The 25,303-nt window shown below is 39.1% G+C and overlaps 2 protein-coding genes across 5 annotated transcripts in view; both read left to right on the forward strand.

Moving 5' to 3' along the window:
• The window catches only part of tmem244 (transmembrane protein 244), a 48,542-nt gene extending 40,155 nt beyond the window's left edge, over nt 1-8,387 (forward strand). The window contains exons 1-6 of one of the 2 annotated variants that reach the window (XM_015019110.1): nt 3,289-3,470; nt 5,886-5,971; nt 6,094-6,170; nt 7,010-7,135; nt 7,357-7,401; nt 7,706-8,387. In XM_015019110.1, coding sequence (XP_014874596.1) covers nt 3,339-3,470; nt 5,886-5,971; nt 6,094-6,170; nt 7,010-7,135; nt 7,357-7,401; nt 7,706-7,803 — 564 coding nt within the window. In that variant the 5' untranslated portion in view covers nt 3,289-3,338 and the 3' untranslated portion in view covers nt 7,804-8,387. Of the gene's footprint in view, nt 1-3,288; nt 3,471-5,885; nt 5,972-6,093; nt 6,171-7,009; nt 7,136-7,356; nt 7,402-7,705 lie in introns of those variants that run through there. The other variant, XM_015019111.1, reaches the window with a different exon arrangement.
• A 726-nt stretch (nt 8,388-9,113) lies between these two features.
• fkbp6 (FKBP prolyl isomerase 6) lies at nt 9,114-12,529 on the forward strand. Of its 3 annotated transcripts, XM_015019107.1 has the most exons (9): nt 9,114-9,344; nt 9,784-9,901; nt 9,997-10,086; nt 10,177-10,379; nt 10,738-10,857; nt 10,932-11,129; nt 11,333-11,442; nt 11,596-11,679; nt 12,287-12,375. In XM_015019107.1, exons 1-8 carry the CDS (start codon nt 9,288-9,290, stop codon nt 11,672-11,674), a joined length of 975 nt encoding a protein of 324 aa, XP_014874593.1. In that variant the 5' UTR covers nt 9,114-9,287; the 3' UTR covers nt 11,675-11,679; nt 12,287-12,375. The 3 variants fall into 3 exon arrangements, with proteins under 3 accessions (XP_014874593.1, XP_014874592.1, XP_014874594.1); XM_015019106.1 differs by lacking the exon at nt 11,596-11,679 and having other exon boundaries at nt 11,333-11,430; nt 12,287-12,529; XM_015019108.1 differs by lacking the exon at nt 11,596-11,679 and having other exon boundaries at nt 10,177-10,319; nt 11,333-11,430; nt 12,287-12,529.
• Nucleotides 12,530-25,303: the final 12,774 nt, after the last annotated feature.

The raw sequence follows: 25,303 nt of genomic DNA on the forward strand, positions 1-25,303 counted from the left end.
TAACAAGTCAGGGAGCAAATCCTTGCAGGGAGCAGATAACACCAACGAGGCGGAGAGAACGCTTTGTGACGTCTTTGTTAACATCCATATCCTTGGAGAGAAATAAATGCAACAAACACAAAACGTATAAAATACAAAAAAAAAAAAAAAAGTAATTGTGAAGCTAAAATTGTACTGTACTAGTAATTTGTCCACTTGGCTGCAATGCACAGTCTGTGTCTTATCTATCCGTTATTTCCAGCACTGCTTTGTTCAACTTTCCTCCCTCCTTTCTCCCCCTCTCACAAACTCATGAACTCACTCACACACACACCCCCACAAGCACACACACACACACACACACACACACACACACACACACACGCACACGCACACACAGGCATACACATAAGGGCAGCAAAAAAGCGGTGCAGATGTTGGCATTCGTGTCATTTCCTGTGTTTACATGCAGGAAGTGATTCAGTGAAAACACAGCAGCTTGTAGTTGAGGTGAGGGAATGTTAGCAAAGATGCATTATTTGAACAACAGGCTGTGCATTAAAGAGAGAGCCAGAAAACACCCTATTATTTGTTTTAAGTGGCTTGGATTTGATTTGTGAGAGAAAAAGAAAGAAAGAAAGAAAGAAAGAAAGGCAGCTGAGCAAACGGAGAGGTTACGCTTGGACACGACTGAGGCGTTTCAGTCGGTCTGTAAATCGTCTTCCTTGACCTTAAATGTGACAGTGACATTCACACCTTAACACTCTCTAAAACGTCTCCCATCTCACATTTGACATTCTGTCAAATGCTAAAAAACAAAGTCGTCATCCCAACACGCGAGGACTTGGGACAGGATCAGCAGAAAGCTGAGATCCCTTGCTGAAGCCTGTGGTCAGTTCATGGCTGATGTATTTACATTCCATGCAGGGAAGAAGAAAATGAAAACATACAGAGGCGACAGAAAGGAGCAGAACATGAGGAAGATATAGACAGAGTGTGGGAAAACGGCAAAGTGAGGAGTAAGGGGTGGGGGGAGGAGAGAGAAAAAAAAAGAAACAAAGCATTGCATTGTTAGCTGTTATATTTGTTGTTTACAAGCCTGCACAGTTGTGAGAATTAAAAAAAAAAAAAAAAATGGTGTTGCACTTATTGTGTGCAGCTGTGGATGGGAGTGTTCAGCGGAACAATTAAAAGGAAAAAGAGTTACTTAATCGAGGAGTGATAAGTGAAGAAAAGACACCAGAGAAACACAGGGGGAAATAATTAGGACTAAGTGTTGCTCTGAATAGTCATTTTTGGATTTTAGATTATTGAAATGAGAGAATGGAAAACCGAAGTGAGATGAACAAGGGCCATATTGACTAATGCATTTCTCTCTGTTAGTGTGCACCCAATAGTTTAATTAAAGCACCTCTACCCCTTAGACATCCCTCATTGACATTTAGGTCAATGAGCCTTAATGTTCCCCAGAGTATCTCTTCCTCTCCCGATGCTTTACTTTTTTTCTTTTTTTCTTTTTTTGTTACAAACCTTAAAATAAATCCTGTCCGGGGGAAAGACGTTACTGTCTCTGCAGATGAAAACTTATTGCTTAACCTCCATTCTTCTGTAAATAGAGGCTCCAGTTTACCTGTCTCTATCAGTCCCCTTTAAAAAAAAAAAAAAAAAAAAACTATAGGCCTCCAGATTTACCGTGTGATTTATTTTTAGGATTTTTAAGTGATGAATCAGACAAATACCTCCTCAAATTTTTCCAGCTTGGAAAAGAGCTAAATAGAGATCACACTTTTACAATTTTCTTGCTTCTGAAACTGCAAGGTTATCCTTTTCAGCTTATTTACTTCTAGCTGCTTCACATCCACTTTACCTGTTGTAGCTTTTAATGCTGCAGCTGATTTGTGACTGTAAGAGAATGTGTTAATTACTAAGATTTAGTGGTTTTATGTTTTTGTTTTTTCATCTTTAGAGCGCTCTATCAGCTCTTTTTTGAGTCTGTCTCTCTTAAAAACTAGTGTGTTAGTCTTAAGAAGTTCAGAGATATTTTTTTTTTCCTGCAAAGAAAGAACCAGGTAAGATTTATGGCAACAGATATGTGCAGTCTAATTATTCAGTTACTGGATTTGCTGGCATAAATTTGCATAAAAGATGGGGAACGGCAAAATTTCTAAGTGATTGTTTTTTATTTTGTCCAACAAATCCAGATATTTTTTTTTTTTTAATCTTGATCCTAGTATGCTAGTATCCTGCTGCTTTTTCACTGCTTCTTGTTATTATTATTATGGAAAATACTTAAAACACATGCATCTCAAGATAAAACCACATCAATGCTGTCTGGCATTTTGACAATATTCAGCATGATGCGGAGGAATACAACACAGATTAGCATGAGTCGCTCCTCGTCAGCCTCAGAGCAATAAAATATGGCACCGGTTCACACAGTGTGTACACACAGAGGGATGCTCGGCTATGACGCCTACCTTACTCCTCATGGAACCCCCTCTTCCTTTCCCTCTGCTCTGCCGTCACCATGGATACAATGATGCAGGTTACCGTGGCAGCAGAGTCAACCCCAAACCCACACAAAAGGAGCACGTGCATTTGCTTTACGTACGCATGTTATGACGTCAAACGGTTAAGTTTTCTTTTGGCTATTTCCGGAGAGCGCAAAAGAAAACGGGCGATGTTCATATTTATGTTGGTCACTACTGGTTTCTGTGTTGAGAAATCGCTTTTCGTCACTTCGCACTTTTCAGTTTTAATCTGGGTAAATAATAGGATTAAAATCTGCATAGCTTTTTTTATAATCCAAATTACATCTATAGTCGTCAAAACTGTGCTCATGTGAGTCTTGAAATTAATCGTTCTTGTGTCGATTCCACTTTGATGGATCAAGTTTTCTCAAGGTTTGCAGGCTGTCCTGCCATCTAGTGGTCATATTGCAAACTACCTGGAATAATTTTATTTATGGTTGATTACAATGTTCAGATCAGGAGTTTTCAAGACTTTGGCTTGCAAACATTATCAGACATCGAAATAAAGTCAAATTGTACCGAATTCCACTTGTAAATTACATTCAAGGCAAATGTTTGACTGTCATGCATGGCATAAGTTATCTTATTTTATTCTCTTTAAATTATTGGAAATGTCTGACTCCTGTTGAGGATCAAACTGAAGTTTGTGTGTCATTGCACATGTGAAACAAACTACCTAATTGTGAGTTATGAGTATTTGTCCACACATGCATTTATGCGTCTTATCCCATGTGGGATTTACTCCAACCTCTTAGCAGTAATCTCATTTCATCCAATCCTGCCTTCCTTGCTTCCCTACAAGATGCTCCCAGGGACTCATAAACACACATGGAGGCTACGTTTCCTCATTTAGACCGGCAAACATTCATGTTGTTGGACTACTGCTGTCGTTGCTGTGGAGTCACGCTCATAAAACGCCATGGACCCTTCTCCCTCAAGACTACACCCAGCGACACCTGGGTAAGGACAGAAAACCATAGAACAGAGAACCATTTTAAGAAATGGAGGATTAAAGAAAAAGTTACAATGTAGAGTCTGATCACAAAGCTAATAATAAACAGCTGCATAATATTCATAAATACAATGTTATAGTTTCAATGTTGGTTTGAGAGGACTCTGTGGACATTTGTATCGATACTATTGATGGTAAACATTGGTTTCAGCCAACGATTATTGTTTTAGTTATGTTTATATTAACTTTTAATGCATTTTACCCTTGCATGTATTAGGTAATTCCATTTTGTTAATTACAAAAGTTAATCCTCAGTATACTTGTAGGATGTAGCAAACAGCAAACAAGTGTATGATACAATGTTTTTCAAACATCCAATAATGGATAGCCTTTATGAAGGATTCTGTCAATACAGCTTGGAAGAAAAAATTTGAGGTGAAATTTTGGCTTCTAGGTCAGTTTTTTTTTTAATAAAAGCTGCAAAGTCTTATTGAGATGGCAGACAAACAAGACGAAGAGTTAGCCATAGGTGTTTAGCTGTCTGAAGGCATTAGCATGAGCTCAACTGCTTTTGTGGTTTTACAAACACCCACACATTTGAAGCTGTTAAAACCAGAGGCAATTTGGGAGAGCATCCACTTTTGCCTTATGCAGTTTATTTCTTTAAACTCTTAAGCCTTTGAACATTGGTGTGCTTACTATAGTCTTAAATGGACATGGCAGCAAAGATGTTCAAACTGAAATCGCCATTCTGCTATATTAGCATCATGCAGAGGAATTAAACAAGTAATTAGTATTGAAAATGTGAACTTATTTTTAGGTTATGAGGTTTAAGGTTTTTCTGGAAACGCTGCCTGCTTTCAGCTACCTGTTAGCACCTACACCAGTTTAGCATTTTTCTAAGCTACAACTAAATGTGAATGTACAGTGAAAAATAAAGACTAAATGAGGCAAACTAACTTTGAATGTCTTTGTTAAGGCTAAAACTGGGCCAGCAGATATGGGCTGAAAAAGCTTTCATTCAATTTTGACGGCTAAATTTGACTAGCTAGCTTGACAAACACAGCTCCAGAGTTTGACGGGCTTTGTTCATGCTTTCAAAAATGCATGTTTTAAGCAGGTTATATAGTGACATTATTATTTACCTGCTGTAGGTCCCCCACACATTCCTCCCTAATTTCCCCTGAACACAATTTATTTTAATCCAAGGTGCTCAATCGCTATTAGCTCAAATATGCTAATTGTCACCGATCAGCGATAAACACCACAATTATGTTGTGCAGTTTCTTTGTTTATATTTAATTGTCTTACTCTGTACATAGTTTTATGTTTTCATAGAAATGCTATTCTTAATAAAATAAACCTATTTTTAAATGCAAAAGTAAAAATATCAGACCTACAATATAATTAATAAGTGATAAATGGCAATATTTGACCTAGAAAACTGTTTATCTGTCTGACTGTAAGAGTTGGTCTACTCTGTTCACCCTGCATCACAGTAGACATTTGACTTGTCCCAGCAGGAAATCGCAAGTGTAACTAATAAGATTACAGATGACCCCCATTCCATCGAGGTGCGCCGGTAAGCCAGAGAGGCCTGGCACCGACCCACCCGACTGGAATGGAGCTCATTAATAAAATAATTAGTTACACCTGGGTTTAGCCACCTGAAATGTCAGCCACGAGAAAAGGGCTTTTATCTCTGCTCCTGGGGAGTCATGTAGCTCATTTCCTGTAAGGGCTGAAGGCAGTCATCTGTGAAAGCAGGATTTAGCTGGACATTGACTGTCTCCTGTCAGGAGGGTATGTTTTCTAGGTCACTTAAGATAGGAGGAATGGAGGTGCATACATTTTCTGTTAGCTTGGGGCATAAAACATTGGGTGTATATGGATTAAATATGTCAAATCATTGTTTGTGTAAAGCAGATTTGATGTTTGGCTTTCTTTATTTGCTTGTTATTTACGCTTAGTACAGAAGACGATGGTGTATAGAGTTAAATTCAGCTTTACTGTACCGCTAAACCCAATGAAGAATTTTTTCAGGAAGATGTTTCCAGGGTTTCTCCCAGTGTGTTATAAGCCTGGCGGGCCACCAGGCTTGACTTGTGCCCCCACCAGGCTAAGCATTGCTTATTTACTTAGGTATTTTTAAAATGTTTGCATTTTTCTTTAGACTTTATAGTTGGTGTTCAGGTATTAATCTTCCAATCTTTCCATAACACATACTTATCAAGTGATATTTTCATATTTCCTGTCAACTTTAAACATTTTTTAACTGAAAAACACGACGGGGCACTGGATGAAAGCCTGCCCTAGCACCCAGCCACCGGGCTTAGCAAGTTTTCAGGGGGAAACGTTGTATTTCTTACGTTTTTACTCAATATCGCTGAGTAAAAAGCTCTCGCTGCCTTCTCTCTTCCCAGGTTGTTCTGCAGAATCTGCTAATGTGCATGGTGTGCTTCTACTCTCTCTACTACATTGTGGTCAGCCTTTGCATTGGACTTTTCAGGTACGCACACTCGCATACAAATGGCGATGCCACTGTAAAAAAGGCCAGGTTGAAAGAAATCAGATAAAGTTCTTCTAGCCAAATTGGACACGTTTTATGATGTCCTCTTGTCATTTCTTTAGGGTTCATGAGATCAACAGCTTGTTAACGCCATTTGACTACACGACACAACCATCATGGCAGAACCCCAAATACTTGGGTGAGTTGCAGTAGTGGATTCAACAATGGATAACACATGAGTGTTTGGAGAAGTGTGTTGCTTCCAATTCTCCTGTCACTCATGCTTGACAAAACATTTTAGCTGCAAATGTATTAGAAACACATGTTAGAACACAAATAGCAACACTGCCAATGACTTGGCAACAACTCAGTGCTTTTAAATGTCATAAAGACGACAGGCTGAAGTAATGGAAAAGAAAGGGGGTTTAAGTAAATTTCAATGTAGCATGGCTGATTAAGCTAGACATTGTTGATCTACTGGGATTTCAAGCATTTGCAACTGACATAGACATGCAGCCAACATATCTGCAGGAATTGTGTGATGCTTTTATTTCAGTATGGACCAAAGCCTCTTACAGATGTTTCTGACAATTTGTTACATTAATGCTGCAAAATATTAGAGCAGTTTTAAAGGCTAAGAGGGGTCTGGTGAATGTATGTTTTTAACTAAGAAACATTTAAACATAAATGGTTTTGAGTGCAGAACATCAAAGAAAGCACCACTGATATTTGACATGAAAAATTACTGATAAATCTCTTCCAGTGTTGAGGTTGCTAAAGATTGATGCTATAGTTTTGCATGGATAGCCGGTAAGAGCAATTTCTATAAGTGCTGCTAAAATACATCCACACACTTCAGCAATCCAAGAAGAAGAAAACATTTGCATATTTGGCAGAAACTGAATTAAAAAACAATACATTGAAGACCTTTTGTGGTCAGTTAAGGATACAGGGATCCCTTTATATTCTGTAATAACATGACAAGAAAATGTCGAAGGAAATTTCTGTGTAATTAAGGAAAATATTTCTTCCTTCCAGTTGGGGTCATTTCCACAGAAGTGACTTATGTTTTAGGAGGGCTGGTGTTCGCGTGGATTGTGGAGGAGTGGGTCTGGGATTACGCAATAACTGTCACGCTGCTGCACGTTGGGATGACTGTAGCAGGTAAACACACGTGCGCATGCAAGTGGATGAGATGAGTAGGCCAGGACAACTGATAGGATTGCAGGCCTGATTATATAATTAGCTGTCATTAGCAGAGATACACACACAAAGAGTTAAAAAAAAAGAATCAAGAAATTGCACTAGAACACTACAGTTATGATATAATAGTTTTGATATTTGGTTGTCATATTCAACCCATTACCTTGATGCGTTTTTTGCAGTGATGTCAGATTTCCCTTCTGCCGAGCATTGGTGGATCGCTCTGGGTAAGGATTTTATTTTCCTATTCATGTCAGCTTCTGCCTTCTTATCAGTTTTTCAATCCCTTTTGGACAGCACACACACACACGCACGCACGCACGCACACACGCACGCACGCACGCACGCACGCACGCTCACACACACACACACACACACAAATCTCTATCTCTGTCTCTCTGTCTGAAGAAGATATGACATTTTCCCCTGACTCATCCAACACACCTCCAAATTCATCTTCTGCTGCTGACCTTTAAAGCTTCCTCTTTATTGTTCACCTTCTGCCGTCTATCTACCTCCATCTCTCTGCAGGTTCGGGCCTGGTCATGATGATATTCGGAGGACAGCTCCTGGCCTACAAACTCTTCAGGAACAACTTTGTCTATCCTGCTGAACTGCAGAACTTCTAATAAAAACAAGGAAAGCTTTTAACTGGCTTAATGGGTAATCCCAGGTCAGAAGTGTGCCAGTCAGTCCTCGTTCCGTTTCACCGTTTAATCCATGTTTGTAACGGTGTAACAAAGTAAAGCCTTTCAGATAAGAACATAAAAGAAAACATACATGTGTATTGTTTGCTTTTCATAACATGGATTAGGCAGTAGGCTGCTCCGAATTGTTTAAATGGCTTCACTTTGCCTATTGAAAGGCACTTTTTTACTCATTAAAGGTATTGTTTTGTATTGTTTATTTTCAAGCATCTTTCAATGAGCCAACTTTGAGAGAACCAGGTGATATTTTATAGCTGAAACATTTGTATGGTCATATAAATATATTGATAATTATTTGCTAATGTATATTTCTGACATCACTGTACTTAGGAATATAACTCATAACAGATTTACGTTTTGTAATAAAATATCAGGTGTACATAAAGAAAGATATGGGAAATAAAATCTGTTATGTGGCAACGAGCCACTATGTTTTATAGTTCAATTTCTTTGTGCTTAAAAATGACTGCGTTCGGCAGCATTATTAAAAGTTTACCATGTTCTAGTAGTGTGTTCTCTTGTCTTTCTCATTTTGAAAAGTGGGCAAGAGAAATGATTCATGCAATGATTCAATGGCTGCATACGTTTTCTAGAACTTGTTTTAGGATTACCATGAGTGGTATGAGCACCAGAGGTGGGTAGAGACAGACAAAAATAAATGTATGTCCAAATTCTAAACCTTTAGCTTAGTGCTGTACAAAGACAGCTCAAATCATTAAGATGAAATTAATTGTTGAATTCAAAGTACTTACACTGCATCTTTCTTACAGCCAAGTGTAAAACAAAAATACTTTACAGGCATAAAACCTCAAGAGACACACACATTAAAAATGACTACACTAAGGAAGAACAGCTAGTTATAAAATTGGTGATAAAACAGAAGAATTAGACATATGTAAGTTTACCAATCATAAGAAATTCATCATCCACATAATGTCCAGCCAACTGTTTCTCCATTTATAGGTCCATTTTGCTTCATTCCTTCTGTCCAGTCTCGGTTTTGCGCAGTTTCTGTATTTATTGCATGAACATCGTGGGTCGTCATGATATGTTGTGAACTTTTCAACAAGTGAAGGAAGCATCATTTCGAAAAACAAATTTGTAATTTAATCTCAATTTGTGAAAATAGTATTTTGAGTATGCTGTTATCTTGAGACGCTGAGTGCAAGGTGATATAAAAATATTTCCAAAAACCCTGAATCATTAAGATGATTGGTCAGTAAACTGAGCAGGAAGTTGTTGAACCAGCCCTCCTCGTGCTGGGAGTCAGCTGAAGCAATTAGCTTAAACCATAAAAAAGAAGAAAACATATTACTCCTCTTTACATCTTGAGTAATATTTTTTATACTGTCTGGATAACTCTGAAGACGGTTGCAGGATATATATATTTTTTTTTCAGAAGGTAAATGTCTGGAAACGGGTTAGTATCGAGCATCGGGAGGCGGCTAACGACGAGCACGCTGGTAAGTCAACATGTTGGGCTAATTAGCTTTTCTAAAAGATCACATATTACCAATACACTAAAATTAACTTATATCCCCTTATGTTAACATTACTACGTTAAGCTACGTTGTCTATGAACAACGCTGTTGTAGATACATTTAATTGTATGTTTACTTGTCCTCGCTGCAAATATAGCGCGGATGATTGCTAGACTTAACATTCATGCTAATCTGTAACCTCCTCACATGAGGAAACTAAATCGGTTCCCGTAACAATTGCAAAGTTTTCTTTTTTATTAATAGGGATGTGGAAGCTACTTTTTGAAATACTGGTGCTTTTATTTTGAAGTGCTGGACCAGAAGGAATTCCTACCCTGAGCTTTTAATAATCCCAACATTTACACCTGTTAATTTTATTTTGATAGTCCTAGCTATCTATCCTTCCGTCTCTATTTTATAGAGTCCTTTCGAGCAGCTCGGTCGGCGGATGTATGACATCTTGGGCGATGGAGGAATCCTGAAGGAAGTGGTCCAACCTGGAGAGGGCCCACCTGTGCCTCAAAACGCCTCAGTAATAAGTAGCTACAAAACAAAACAAAGAAATCTAAAACCTTTTTATGGGATTCATGCTCTATTTTTTACCTGGTGTTTAGCATTTTGTATCCTCTTCCAGTGTATTACTCCGGCTACTTGGAGTATTCTAATCAACCTTTTGAAAGCACTGCACACCTCAAGTACCCTCCAATGATGAAGCTGGGAAGGGGTATGATTATTTAAAAATATTTTTCTAATGTAACCTTCCATCTTTGTCTGGTTAGAATATACATTTTTCTACCCAAACCCTAATTTGCAGATGTGACTTTAGCCGGACTGGAGCTGGGACTGTTGACCATGAAGAAAGGGGAGTTCTCTCGGTTCCTGCTCCAACCGCAGTACGCGTACGGAGAAATGGGCTGTCCACCCTTCATCCCGGCTGCAGCTGCAATTCTGTATGAGGTTCACGTCCTGGACTACCTCGACTCGGGCCAAGTGGATGAGTTTATTTCAATGAGCTCGGTGGGATTTCATTGAAGGACTCTGTGCATAAAGGCTTTGTTTTCCCACTTTAATGCAGGGCTTCCATACAGTCAGGAAAAGTGTGGAATTTGATTAACGAACATGAGAGGTTTGGAAGCAAACGGAATAAAAAAAAAACATTCTGTTTTCAGGCTTTATTCCTTAACTTATTGCACAATAGTTGTCTATCACTCCATTTTATCAGAACTGATAACTTTGTAAATGTTAGACTGGAAAAGAATAGCATTTTAGGGCATTAAAGAGCTGCAGTTGAGTTACAGAAACCCAAGGATGGTTACTTTTTTACTTCAAGAACGAGTTTACGACAAATCGCGGATCCGTCTGCTTTTGTCCCCAGGAGGAGCAGAGCAGCGTTCCTCTGTCCACACTTGTCAAAGTCATCAACACACTCCGCAGCTTTGGCAACCGCTTCTTCAATCAAAGCCGATACGACCACGCCAAGGATCGCTACAAGCAGGTACTGTGAAAGTCAATCGGCGTCTGGTAGCGAAGCGCCGCGCCTCGTTCATATGTGCTCCGGGTTGCCAACAGGCGATGACTCTCCTGAGGAATCGGGACTCGCGAAACGAGCCGGACAAGGAGAAGATCCAGGTGGCTCTGCTTCCGCTCTACCTGAACCTTTCGCTCACCGAGCTCCGACTGGAAAATCCCAAAAAAGCCCTGAAGTATGGCAAAAAGGCCCTGGAGATCGACTCAGCCAACACAAAGGCCCTGTTCCGCTGCGGACAGGTCAGGCTGGAGCTTTGGTTTTGAAGCTTTGGAGATAAAACTCTGCAGTGTCCGCAAAGCGGGAGATAAATCTGCCGTTTAGTGGAGAGCCTGGATTTTTATCTGCTTCCTCAGTTGCTTCTGTTGAGAGTAAACTTTAGAGCAGATCAGCGCGTGCAGCGATTTATTCGTTGGTTATTTTGCTTATATTTTTTCCCCCGCAGGCTTACCACGAGCTGCAGGAGTTTGAGAGCGCTCAGGATTGCCTCATAATGGCTCAGTCGAAGAAGCCGTTCGACAGCGACATCAACAACCTCCTGAGGAAAGTAGCGGTGTAAGCTGACATTGTTGCTTAGAGTTTTTCAGGAACTTTTTTTTATTTTTTTGTTGTAAGTGTATATAGTTTTGAAAGCTGAGTTTGATTTCCAATTGGGTTTCTGTATTTAGATTTATTTTTTTTGTTTTTGCTTGTTTGTTTTTGTCCTAGGGCTTATAAAGATGGTTTGGATAAAGAAAAAGATATGTACTCCAAGATGTTTAGGGATCTGAGGAGCTCAGTGCAATGATTGTGGTGAGGAATCCCGTTAATTAGCCTTTTGACTTTCTGCATATCGTGAGAAATAAGGAAAACTTTGATTGGGTTCGAATACCTTTCCAAGACGCTGCATAAGAAGGGCTTCACCGCGATTAGTTTTTGTGTTAAAATTCTTGCTAACTGACTGAAACTGCAAATCATGTGACTGAACACCTGATCTACTTTCATGTTCACGTTTGCTGAACATTTGCTGTTGGTAAATAAATGCCTAAAGAAGGCATTCAGTAATATTTACTGAGAACACTTTTGCTTTTAGTAAGTTATTGAAGAAGTTGTATGCTTTTGGGCCCTACTTTACTGACTAAACTGGAGGCGAGTCATAGAAATCTTGAAACTGAGAACCATAAGCCTTGACATTATGATTTCAGGTGTAAAAATGAACTTTTATGAGAAATTACTGTTAATGTACTTGTTTTCCCCTACTAATTTAGTTTGGGAAGGACGAGCTCACACAGTTTCCACTGTATCAAAACCTCATTAGGCTAAATAATTTGGACAAGTTAACCAGCCCTTATTGACAGACAGCTGTTGTGAGCGTTTGTGAGGAAATTGACTAAAATTATGTTTTTATTCCCTTTTCCAGGTGTGAAGATTCAACAGCTTGCTTCTTGTTCATGTTCCTCTCTTCTAGCTGCAAAAGTAGGTTTTGCTCATGTTATAAAGTACTATGTTCACTAATTTCTTTATGATTAGGATTGCTGCTTTTTGGTTGCTGTTCATTGTAATAAATGCTTGTGTTTTCTTGGTTTGCCAAAGTCAGACGTTTGCTTGACCTTGAATCACTCCTGTGGTTAATTTAAATTAAAAACAATTACACTTTTTCTGGCTTTCTTGACTTCTCAGATTTTCTTTTCGGTTCTTTGACTGCTGAGTAAAGAATGGAATTTGAGTTATTAAAAAAAAAAAAAAATCAACATTTGTGGGACGGGGTGGATATTTATTCTGGATTATATTTAGATCAGATTATTTATGTTTGATTTGGTGTATCAGAATGCCATGTTCAACCGGGTCGTTCCTGTGTTTGAGTTGCTGTTTTAAAAACTGGAAATGCATGTACTCATAAAAAAACAACAACAAAAACAAAAGGGGGGCATATTTGCTATTTTTGGTTCAGAAACTGGGTCCAGGTTGGGTGACATACAAAGCATTACTTTAGATTTTTCGCTAAAAGAAATCAGACTGATCCAAGGTTGGAATAGCATTGTAAGGTTATCTTTCAACCTGTACAGACTTTTTGAAAAGTGTTGAAAGTTAGTTCAGCTGCCACCCAAAAATCAGTGAAATACCTCACTGATAAATCTCATGTTTCATAATATTTTGAACTTGAAAGTAATGGAACCTAAATGCGTTTATGTCAGGTGTATGAAAATGCAAATGCCGGAAAAATCTTCTAAATCAATCCAAATCTGGAAGAACCAGACATTTTTAAATGGAATATTCATGGAAACCTTGAGTACAAGTAAGAGTTGAATTTTACAAACCCTGCTTTAATAATGCATTCGATTCAAAAGAGTCGTAATCCGCAAACACACCTGGGAGTCTTTGTTTGGACCGACTCAGTCTGCATCTATAATCCGTCATCACAGTGGCCGTAGTGTGCATGTAACTGTGAAGCCTCAGTTTTTCATTTGGCTTTTCGTTGTCTTCATTGCCGTCAGTAGGGGGAGCTCTGAGCTGTTTAGTTTGTTTAAGATGGTCACAAAGTTTCTTTGCGTACCAACAAATATGAGGAATATACGGGAGCCACGACTCACAGCAAACCTATGTGATACTTTGGTTCAGTTTAAACACAAACAGAGGGGATCTGGAGTTTTGTTACTTTTGATCTTACATTTCATTTAGATGAATCCCTTCATTTTGTCAGCAGCCATCAATCTTTTAGACAGTGTAGGCCTGATGCCTCCCAATGCATGTTTGTGGCCTTTTCAGCGAGGCTGATAACGTCTTTAAGAAGGAATGCAGAGGAGCAGAAATGACAGGGGCAGGCATATTCTGATGGGAGTTACTGGGCCAACTGGGAATACTGGAACCAAAGAGGTTGGAATGACAAAGGATCAGACACTGGGAGGAGCAGGGAAAAAAAAATCTGATTGACCTTGCTGGTTAATCCGCTTGCCACAGTGTTTCTGTGAGTGTTTTACCACCATTTGCCAGCGCATGGCCTGTAAGCCATGCTGTGTTAAAGACGACCAGACTCCGAGACAGACGGACAGGATGGTCTCCAGGATTGCAGAGTGCCTCCATCTTAGGTAAGCTGGTCTAAGACAAGCTGTTCGTTTGTGTTTCAAGGCTTCTGTGTACAAACCAGTGTGTGAACATTGCAAGTCTGGCTTACTGACTGGATCTGACCCATATGTTGTTTCTCATACTTTTTTTTTTTTTTTTGTAGTCAGTAATGTTCTCAAGGATTAAAATTATTTAATTCATAATCCACAAAATCTTGTTTCTTAGTACAAAAAATAATCATACCCAATTGAGTTTTACAGTGACTGTTTGCTTTTGCTGCTTTCTATGTTGTTTTTCTATTATTTTGTAGAAATTGAAGGACTGGTTGTAGTTGGTGGTAGAGCGGTCAGCAAAAATGGTTTTAAACACACGTTTGTGCTCATGTTGTACAGAGTCACACCACCGAGTTTGTTTCTAGTTGTAGATAAAGGTTGGACTTCATAGACGACGGTTTCATTTAACTGGACTGATAAAACAATTGTGCAAAAATAAAAATTAATTTTTTGCTTAATAAATAAAATAAATTGTTGTTGATGAAGATGTTAGGAATTTACACAAAGTATTCAAAGCTGGAATGCCAACAGGGCTAGTGTTTCATTTAGGGTGATATGGCTCTCTGCCCAGGGTGCCATTTTGTTAGGGGGAAGTAGACAATTCAAACAGGCCAACTTTTTCATAAGTTACATTTTAGTTGTTGCGGTGTAAACAATGTAAGAAAGTCTGGCCACAAACCACTAGAAACTATGATGCTAAAGTTTGTAGCTAAGCTGTAACTTTTTATCATATAAGGTGAAGAGATATTTCACTCTTTCTTTTTAAGAAATCCAGATTACTTTTGATAATATGTAGTTTAAAATAAGAAAGACTAAGACGTATGACTGATTTCTACTAAAGAGAAATTATTTAAAACAGTTTCAGATCAATAAAACTTTTTTATTCTGATTGTCAATACTCAACAATAAACTTGTTCAATGTCTTCTTGGCACTGGGTCCATCTTAGATTGAGACGAGGATCCAAACTAGACTATACGGACAGGTCACTCAATGACCTTGCATGAACAATGGATTATGGGAATTATGTATGCATCTTCTCTTGTGTTTCTGTGTGAGCATTTGAAAGTCCCAGCAGGTTCTGCGATGTGTTATATTGAGGCTTTTAGCGGGCTAGTCATTGAATTATTCTAATATATCTTGGGTATGCCAATACAAGTGTAAAAATTTTAAATTGAAGAGGAAAAAAAATGTAATGCACGCCTATTTGCACAGTTAAATCCAGGTATATTCATAACCCTGGCAGATTTAAAATAATTCTAATTAAAATTAAATTGATAAATACATTATTTCCAGTGAAACATCATTTATTGGCTGAAAGAAGCTTAAATCTGCCAGGGGTACGAATAATTTTGGGGTTCACTGCATACGTGCCTCTTGGATGCGGACCTCTCCCAGCAGGAAATAGTCAGTACTCTCTTGCACCAGGAGGGGGCGGTGTTGTCTCTGGAAAGTTGACCTGCTGATTCGGCCAATCCCTGATCTGCGGTCAGAGTGTAATCCAGCCCCAGTCCTGCTCCTCCGCTCCGGGAGAGGACACACCAGAGGAAACGAAACGAGGGTCCGGACGGAGCGGAGTTTTGAGTCCGCATGAGTCGGTAACAGAGAAGTCCAGCAATGGAAAGCCTCCACAGATAGGACCTTAAACACACTCAGAAGCGGAGGCGGAGCTCATCTATAGATTATAGATCGGATGTCAGCCGTGTGTGAGACAGACTGAAGAAGAAGAAGAAGAAGGGGAGAAACATGAGTCGGCACCCGTCTCAGGGAGTGGTTTTAACGGGTTACCACAGCAACGCCGAGCTGCTACCGCAAACGGGACTGTGTGGTGGTTCCACTTCCAGCTGTCTGCCGGTACCGAACCGGGAGCCCGACTTGATCAGGTGGGAAATGTGACCTTTAATTCATTTCTTCAGTGGGGAGCTGAAGCTACGTGTGCCTGTGTGTTTACGAGTAAGTGGGCAAAGGTCAGAGAGATGGCGCACTTTTTCCTCACTTTGCAGCCTTTGAGTGGCGTGGATGTGCTGACATTGCAGGAAAGTTAAAACTTCTCGGCATGCGAAGTGGATCCTGCAGAAAGCAGCCAGAGCAGTGTGCAAACTCGCTAAGCTGCACCACAGGCGGGCACTTTTTATTGTAGCTCCTCGGACCACGCAGCTCCACCCTTGGGCTCGGGTTTATGTTTTTCCTTTACCTCATTTCTAATCAGCAGGTTCATCTTGACTTTGTTACACTGTGCTAGATTATACAATGGTGGCTAATTGAGAGCTTCCACACACACCTGCAGGTATAAGGTTAATTATTAGATTTGTATTGTTCCTTAAGTCCATTGCCATGTAAATATTCTATTTAATTAATGTGTAGCTTGACATAATTATAGACTCATTCTTTATGGATGATTTGAACGGTATGGTTATTTATTTCTGTCTTTGTGAAGAAAAAAACAAACAAATGAAAACCAATATTGGCTGAAGGAAACGTTGATGCCCTCATATTAAATGAAAACAGTGTAAACCAGCATTTCTATAGTGACTAGAAATTTTAAGACTTTCATAAAAATCATTTAAACAAAAAAACATTCCTTGTCATTTATCTAATTGTGGGACTTCCTTTAGCCATGACTTATCTCAGAACAGTGCAAATGATATATTTTGTTTATTTCCACATTTACGCCATGTTTTATTTATTAAGCCAACACAAAGTAGTGCATAATCGTGCAACAGTAGGCTGACTTTTGCATTTATGTTAAGACCTCATAGATCATCTATGAAAACAAAGTATGGCACTAAGCTGGTCACTGCTTTTATGGAGTGATAAAAGTGTCAAGAAGTTCCATTTAAAGTTTATTGGGTGCCTTCTAGAGAAAAAGCCATACATGATGAAAGTTTGTCTTATACAACAAACTTTGAACTTTCTAGCAAAACCGTGGCTGAAAACTACACATCATCTTGACCACATGTTGGCATCATGCTGTGGGGTGTTTTTCCTTCAGCACAGACAAGAACCAGAAGAGTTTTGATAGGAAGACATATGGATGAAGCTAAATATGGGGTAATCCTGGAGGACAACCTACTAGAACCAGAGTTACAATGGCATTCGTTAGACCGAAACATTTGTGTTGGAACGTCCCAGTCAAAGTTCTCACTTCATTCCTTTGAAAATCCACAGCGAGACTTTTTTTGTGAAGAATTTAAAGGGAGATAAAAAATTTTTTGCCACAGTTCCAAAACAGGATGCTTGAAATGGAGAGAATATTGCACTGCTAAGAGGAAAGAGATGACTAAGCATACTGACTATACTAAATATTTCATCACCCAAAAAGGAAGGGAAGAGCGCTGAAGTGTCTTTCTTCATAGCTGGCTGGAATATTTCTCTTCCTACTTATTCTGTGGACCTTTTCTGTCGATTTAACGAATTCATTGTGGCCCTCTTGAAATAAAAACGTTGCCCGTACATTTAAACTCCTCTTTACCCTCTATTGAATAAATAAATAAAAAAATAAAAAAATCACAAACTTTCAGTTCAGACTTGCTGATTCAAAATTGCGAATCAATTATTCTTGCGTTGAGCGACGACCTTAATTTTAGGACGTTGCTCAAATAGTCGCATTCAATTTGAGTCCTACTTTTTTTTAACGATATCCTCATCTGTTCGCCCACGTGCAAAATGTGAAGATGGCGCATCAGCAGAACAATCTGTGATGCGGTAAAGATTAGAAAACCACTACCCTTTTAGTTTATATTGATGCATCAACCACTGTGAGTGTGCGGTAGATAAAATGGAGATGAGTGCGTTCCAGATGGCTTGCTTGCCTCGCTAAAAAGAAAAGCGTCACGTTACAGACTTCCTTTGTCTCACCTCGGTCAGCAGAGTGTGTGAGTCCTGTCTAGGCTGACCTGTGGGAGGCTAAGTTTGGAGGCCATTGTTCCCCTCAGTTCAGGAAACGTAAAACAAACAGACCGTAAGCTTCTGGCCTCGCACCAGCTAGACATCCTACCTACGGAGCCTTGGGTTACGCGTCTGCTCGGAGTCTTGCACGGTGTTGTCTTTGTCCTTTTAAAAGGAAGGAAGTGTGGAAATTGGGCAGAGAGGTTTTGTTTTTCAGAGGACTGAAAAACAAAACCTCCAGAGTTTCCAAAGTCTATTTGTCTGATTTAAAAGAGCTAACTTAAGCTCATCACTTGTATTAAGTCAGACGCATAAAATAGTCAAGTAAGTCGATCAAGAATGGTAAACCTTCGGGGACGCTGGGAGTTTTCCGTCACACAAGGATGAATTGTGTGTTTCAGATTCATCCGATCTGAAGGGCAGATTGTATATCGAGGCATTTGGTCACCGTTGAGGCCAGTAGCTGTGACGGCGGGGAGTGGGGAATGGACAGAGACATTCTCTGTCTTCAAATGTGCCAGCTGACATCTGTTGATCTGAATGCACATGCTAAGTTTTGAGGCCATTGTGGAAGGGGACAAGCAGTACTTATCCCCTTCATAAATTTTCTAAACTCTCCCATTCTTTGCTAGTAAACTGTAGCTGTACAATCACATTTTTATTCACGAGGACTATTTGAGAAGCCCCAGATCCTGTGTCCACTGAAATGGACATAAGATGTTTCGTAACCAAAAAAAAGCAAATTACTTTATCATTTAAATAATGCTTGACACTGATTGGTTGCCAATTAACCAACGGCAATGAAGAATCATTTTAACTTTGTATCAGAACACATTCAACAAGGCATAACTCTGAAACTACTGATGGCGAGGAGTAAGAAGCTATCAGTCAACAATCTGAATTTAGGTGTATAACAGCCTAAGGGGTTAAATGGGTTGGGGTTACTTTGCAAGTTTTAAATCTACCCAGACTTTCCAAGGTGTTGAATTTAATTTAGTTTTGCCATAAATTTATTCACTCTGTTGCTTTTTTTATCATTTGGATTTTCCATTGGTTGGTATCAATTCCAGGTCCTAGTTCTGGTTAAGATGTCAGGGTTTGATTATATTGTGAAGTAAAACTGACTTATTGTTGGTTGTTTAGGGAAATGAAATCAAAACTGACTTTTTATGTTGTTTGTTTGGAAGAGTGTGGGTTTTATTTATTGAACTTTGGCTTGAAAGGAAACATTTGAATACTCAACTAAGTTAGATTTTAACTTTATCAAGTCACTAAGTATGTTAATGATTAAACTTAAGAAAAAAAAAACTTGAATTATTTTTATGTTTTATTTGAATAATAATGATCCTGAAAAGTCTCAGATTTGATGCCCTGGAAATTTCAGGTTTCTTGTTATTTCTCACAATGTTGGCTAATGCAGTGTTATTTTAAACTCTATGCTAGCAGTTAGCAGTGTTAGCATTAATACCTTAATTCCCTTGAGAATGCAAACCCTTTCCTTAATTCAGATTTGAAATAGATGGCCAAATTTTAGGGTTAGAGTAGGGCTCAGCTTGTACAGAAACTGGAAGTTCATAAACAGACCAACTTGAATAAGTTCAGCCTTCCTGTTAGCTACTGTTTAAAAATAGTACCCTGAATGAACATCTGTAAATTCACCAACAAGATTCTCAGGGCATTTGTAGAGGCTCATGGCATCACAGGCTGTACCTAACAGTAGACATGATGTGTCTTTACACAGGCTAGATCTTCTTAATAATTTTTGCTTCCAAAAATTAAATCTTAGTGACGTCTGATCAAATCACATGGTCACAGCTACCTTATAATGGTTTTTATAGAGACGTGGTATAATTTTTGTCTTTGGTATGGTTAAGCCCAATATTATTCACACCCCTTGCAGATTTAGGTTTCGACTTGATTGTGAAAGAAAGTCTGTGGAAGGAGTTAAAGATTAAGGCGGTGGCAACACCAGACGATCTCTTTGTTCATCTCAAGTGTCGAGTCAAAACTTTTAATGTTTTTCTCGCAGTGAGATAAAAATCAATGTAGCAAACTTAATCTACATTGTCGGTTCAAGCGTCGAAGAAAACTAAAAAATAGTGATCAGTAACAGAAAAGCCAGGTGGAAAAACATCTTCACCCAAGAACTCACACAAACTGATAATTGGCATTGAACAGTCTGGGCGAGGCGTTTCCTCAGATCCCAACTTATGTTCATCTCACCAGTGTTGAAATTATTGTTTGCTAGATGAAAGGGTTTCCTCTCTGCTCCCCCCTCGCTCACACACCCAGACACAGCGACTTGCTTACACCCTCCATCTAGCTGATCAAAGGGGTGTGGATGGAGAAGGTGCAAAGTTTAGAGCAACTGCACATCCAGCTGCAGCTCCGTTGTCCTTTTTAGGTCATCTCTTCTTGGAAGTGTCAAACTGTAAACATTATGAGGTCACAACAAACCTTTAAACTTATAAAAATTTAGCCCAGTGTATCGGTAACCGATACACTGGGCTTTTTTTATTTCTAAAAGGAAGACTTGCATGCACTCTAGCTTTCATTTTCTCATAGATTGCCAAGTTACAATCATTAAACCTGCGAAACTCTTGTGTTTAACACAGTTTAAATTCATATTTTTTATCCAACAGGGGGAAACTTAAACAGTCATTGAGGTAGGAAAGTCTTGGCCAATCAGAATGCTTGGATGGTCTGTATCGAATTGGACGTTTTGCTTGTTTTTGTTTTTTTTTTTTTTTTTTTTAGCCTTGGGTTTGTTTTTGACTAACCATGCTCATACCTCTGTTATTCTCTTATTTAGGAAAGGTCTATCGCCCCATGTCTATCATTTTTAATATAAAACAAGGTTAAAAATATTTCTCTCATCAGATCAATACACATATTGTTAAATCTCAAACTTTTAATGATGCTGTCCATGTTGCAATGCACAGACGCCACAAAAACCCTGACAAAATTTCCTGACATTTGTGAAATGTACCTCCAACAGGTGTGACCAGGTGACGGGTGGTATGATCATCTCTTATCCTCAACATATCGTCACAGTCTTTTACGCTGAAAGCTAACAAAAACATTTAAAATGATGCATAATCTTTGGTTTTTAAACTGAAGAGCAAGATAATGTCTTCTCCTGCTAAAATAAAATGACTTCCTTACGGATTGTACTTTTCTGGTGCTTCGTCTTCTGACTCTGCATATTCTGTCGCGTGGAAATGCTTCAGATGGTGGAAGAGATTTGGTGCGTTCCCGCCTCTCGCTGGCACGACTCTGCGGCACATTTTGAAGCACGCTGAAGCCTGACGTTGATCAGATCTTTGATAGCCGACCCACTTCCATGCAATTAAATGAATCCTTCCTCTCTTATCAGCTGTTTCGTCGGCTGACTCTTTGCTTGTGGAAGCTTGTTCAAACACATTTGTATTACAGTCATGGACACTTTGTCAATGACTGTAATGAAATCTACTATGATCTCATTTGATTTGCAGTAGCGTCACTTAGTTCAGATAAAGACAAACTATAGGATTGAGATAACTGCCTGTTCATAGCATAATATTTTTCTATTTAATTCCAAGAAGGTTTATTGTTTTGATGTTTTGCAATCTACTCCCTTCTTTGCAGCTTGTAGAAAAACAAAAAAAAACCTGCTGTACTCTTTCTATCTAAACAGATAGATAGAAAGGGATAGAAAGTAGTTTTTTTCCACTACTGTTCCTTATTTTTGGAACATTATTTCTATTTATCACATGCTGACTCGAGCTGCAGTTGATACACTTGAAGATCGGTTGCACAATAAAACGCATGCTTTATGCAGTCCGGGAAGAGGCAGAATTAGTGAATCATTCCTACTCATTATTTCCTTTTGTGCCATCCAATGAAACGTTGTGACTTCCTTGGGACTCGTCTAAATCTCTGCCAGTAAGAGTTTTTAATCCCGGCTCGTCAATGACAGAAAAGTTGTAGAAATCAAACTGCAGACTCCGAGGTGAACAGCCGAGGAGTCTCTTGATCCGTTAGCTTAGTTATTTTGTTCTTCTCTTTGGAAAGCTTGCACATGTGATGGCCAAATTAATGAATGAGAAACTAACACGGCTTGACGTGTCTGTTTGCGAGCCTGATTTATAATTTAAACAAAGTACCTTTAAAGCTTGGTGAATGTAAACGATTAACTCGCGTCCGAGTGAGCTGGCGTGCGCCGATTAGATTTAAACCAAATATTCTGCAGTAAACCAGCAAAACTGGAACATTTTTGCAATTCCGCTCAAGTGAAAGCACTTCAGCTGGAGCCACACAGATCAGAGCGAGTTTACGTAATTAGGAGCGCAGAGGAGGACACGGCTCACATAAACTCAACTAAATCTCAGCGGGTGGATGGAGATAAGAAGAGGAGGAGGAGGAGAAAAGGAGAAATGTTTGAAATGAAGGAGCTGTGAACGGAAAGGAATGGAGATGATTCAGGGTTTAATCTGACGAGTGTCAAGAGTTTTATTGCAAGTTAAACACAGAGTTTGGTGGAAGGTCTGCTGTGGTATGTGGCCTCGCTCTGTGAACTTTTTCAGATTAATGCTCTCTGCTGGTAATCCCAAGTTAATTAATACAGTACATCAAGTCACAGAGCTGTCCTTCTCACGTTTTGCCTTGACAAACTTTTATAACTCCAACAAAATGTTTCTTTCCTACATAAAACCTCTTGTGTGCAGCAGCATGGATGGGAGCTTACAGTCCGAAATATTTTTTTCCTTTTTAAGAAGTGAAAATCTTGCCTGTGTTTTTCCTGTAACTTGTAGTAACCCGAGTCTCACCGATTCATCCAGTTTCTGTTGTTTACGTGTCCCGGGATTTTCCTTTTAGCAACTTGGCTGACGAGCGTGGCTGTTCGTGATGGCGTGTTTGACTAGATGACTATATGCAAATAGATGGACACGACAGGTGAAAACCCTCGTCCAGCAGCTGTTGACGGAAATATGACAGAGGCCACGCAGAGCTGTGGGAAGCTGCATCATCTGCTCTGCAACAGCTGCAACTGCAGGGCATGAACAGGGAATATAACAACAAGACAAGTTACTAAAAATTTTTTGCTGCCATTGGTGACGAGATTATAGAACCAGACAGAAAAGTTTTTTTTTTTTCAAACGTTTTAACGTTAGATTATTCTAAACACATACGTTTTACATACAAAAGATGTGTACAGTTCTGCAAAACTGTCTTCTGTGTATCTTTTTTTGTCACACTTGTAACATTTCATGTCACACAAAGACAAATTAAGAACACACAAAAAGTAGTTTTCAAATTATGATTTCATTTCAGAGGGGGGAAAAAAAAACTGACCCGATGTGAAAAGTTCATTTGCCTACACCTAATAACTGGCTGTTCTACCCTTGGCAACAACAGCTGTCATTACATGAACCATTTGGGATGAATGACAAAGAGTGACGCATCACAGTGGAGGAATTTTACCCTCATGCTCTTTGCAGAATTATTTTTATATGGTTACATTCAGTGATTTTTTTTTTTTTAGCATAAACAGTCTGGTTAAGGTAAAGCAGATTTAAGTTCACACTTTGACGCGGCCTTTCCAAACTTGTTCTGCTTGTGCTTGAGGTCACAAACTAATGGCTGGCTATTTGTTTTTCCTACTAGATGCAAAACTGTATGGTTCCGTAAATTACAACAAGTTGTCCAGGTCCAACAAATCACCAGTAGACAACCACACAGCCACCTTCATGTTTTACTATCAGTACGATCCTTTGATCAAATGATGAATTAGGATTATGATAGAAATAAAGAGGCACAAAATCCTCAAAAGTGACCCATTTTGGTCTCGTCAGTCCATGGAGGATTTTTACCAAAAGTTTTTATAAGGGAATCTTTAAACTCCTGAGCCCTTGATACACTTTCAGAGTCATTTTTGTGGACCAGCCACTCCACTGTTAAGGTTCACCACTCTGTACACGGATAGTGGTTCTCACTGTGGTTTGCCTTAGTACCAATATATCAGAAATACCTTTTATAACGTCTTGCAGATGCCAGTGGCTTTGTTGTTGAGTTTCTCTGAAATGGTGCAGGAAGTGTTGCTTTTTGAGATCTTTTTCTTGATTTCTTAATATAGGCCTTGAAATAATCAGATATGAGTGTAGCTCATGAAATTTAACTCAACTTTCAACATAGGACGGTAACTCGTTTATAACTTATGGAAAGGGGAAATTTTGTTCCCGACAGGAGAACAGGTTGATTCAGATAGCTTTTTTATTTTTATTTTTTTCGCTGTTAATAAACTAAATCATAATTTAGAGATGGCTTTTTGGATTTACCTGGGCTATTTTTTAACTTTTATTCAAATTATTTTGATCTGAAACATGTAAGTATAACATTACTATTGTATTTGCATCCCTTTTTATTTTTAGCTGTGCAAACATCGTTGAGTTGTTTGCTAAATGTCGTGCTTGGGTGGTTTCACCTGGTAAGTGAAGTAACTCTGTTATACTTAGCAGACCACTCTGTCTCATTTGTGTTAAGCAACATTAATTAATGTACTCCTCAGCAAGATTTATGTGTTTATCTATAGTGAAGCGAAGGTGGAGGGGCACAAGGTGTGCTATTTTTGCTCCCCGGCAGATGTTGCTGTCATTAGCAGCCTGGTTGAAAATTCAACATATGTATTGTTTTTTTTTTTTTTTTTTTTTTCTTTTAACCTTTGGCAAACCCACCTCTGTTTGACACACACTCACAGATTTACTGCAAGTCCAAGAAGACATGGCTGAATGTCACGGCTCTGAGACAACACAACGCTTCTAACCAAGGAATGCTTTTATGATCAGTGTGTGTCTTTTCATCGTGTCTGATAAACATGGTGCAAAGTACACGGCTACAAGTGAAACAAAAAACAATTTCCAGCTGGAATGTTTGCAAGGAGTTTAGCTATTTATATTTTTTCTCCTTTTCTGTTTGTGTCTCATTAACAGTCGCAAAACAGGCCACTACAGTCTTGAACATAACCAAAGCACACAACAACAACAACAACAAGATAGATATGGACCTTCGTTGGCCACGGGTGGCACAGGGACGAATAACACTGAATCAGGTTCAGGTTCTGCTACTCATCCCGGGTCTCAGCCTTCCTCCAGCCCTAAGCTGGCCTCCAGTCCGAGACACAGTCCCAACACCAAGCCCAGACCACAGCCCACATGCCAGCGCAGCTTCTCTCAGGTAAGAAGTGAAGGAATGTAATGGGATGGCTTGTTATTAGCCATTTAAACTCTTGTAGAATACAAACCAGTGCACGATACAGAGAAACAATATTTTTGGTGAAGAATATATAGTTGAGCGAAGAAATCTGTAAATCGGTTGTTTAAAAAATAAGTCGGTATGAGCACAAAGGAGGAGAATGCTTTTTAAATTGAGCCTACATGTTGAGGCACATCTGTGACTA

This window comes from Poecilia latipinna, unplaced genomic scaffold, assembly GCF_001443285.1.
Source record: "Poecilia latipinna isolate Pla-1442-1.1 unplaced genomic scaffold, P_latipinna-1.0 Scaffold2375, whole genome shotgun sequence".
In the NCBI taxonomy this organism is placed as follows: Eukaryota; Metazoa; Chordata; class Actinopteri; order Cyprinodontiformes; family Poeciliidae; genus Poecilia; species Poecilia latipinna.

Bases quoted from the DNA above. Each gene is read 5' to 3' on its own strand.
- fkbp6 (XM_015019106.1), top strand. From the start codon at position 9,288: ATGTCTGGAAACGGGTTAGTATCGAGCATCGGGAGGCGGCTAACGACG. The intron at 9,902-9,996 runs GTAGCTACAAAA...ATCCTCTTCCAG, and splicing joins TCAAAACGCCTCAGTAATAA to TGTATTACTCCGGCTACTTG. The intron at 10,380-10,737 runs GTGGGATTTCAT...TTTTGTCCCCAG, and splicing joins AGTTTATTTCAATGAGCTCG to GAGGAGCAGAGCAGCGTTCC.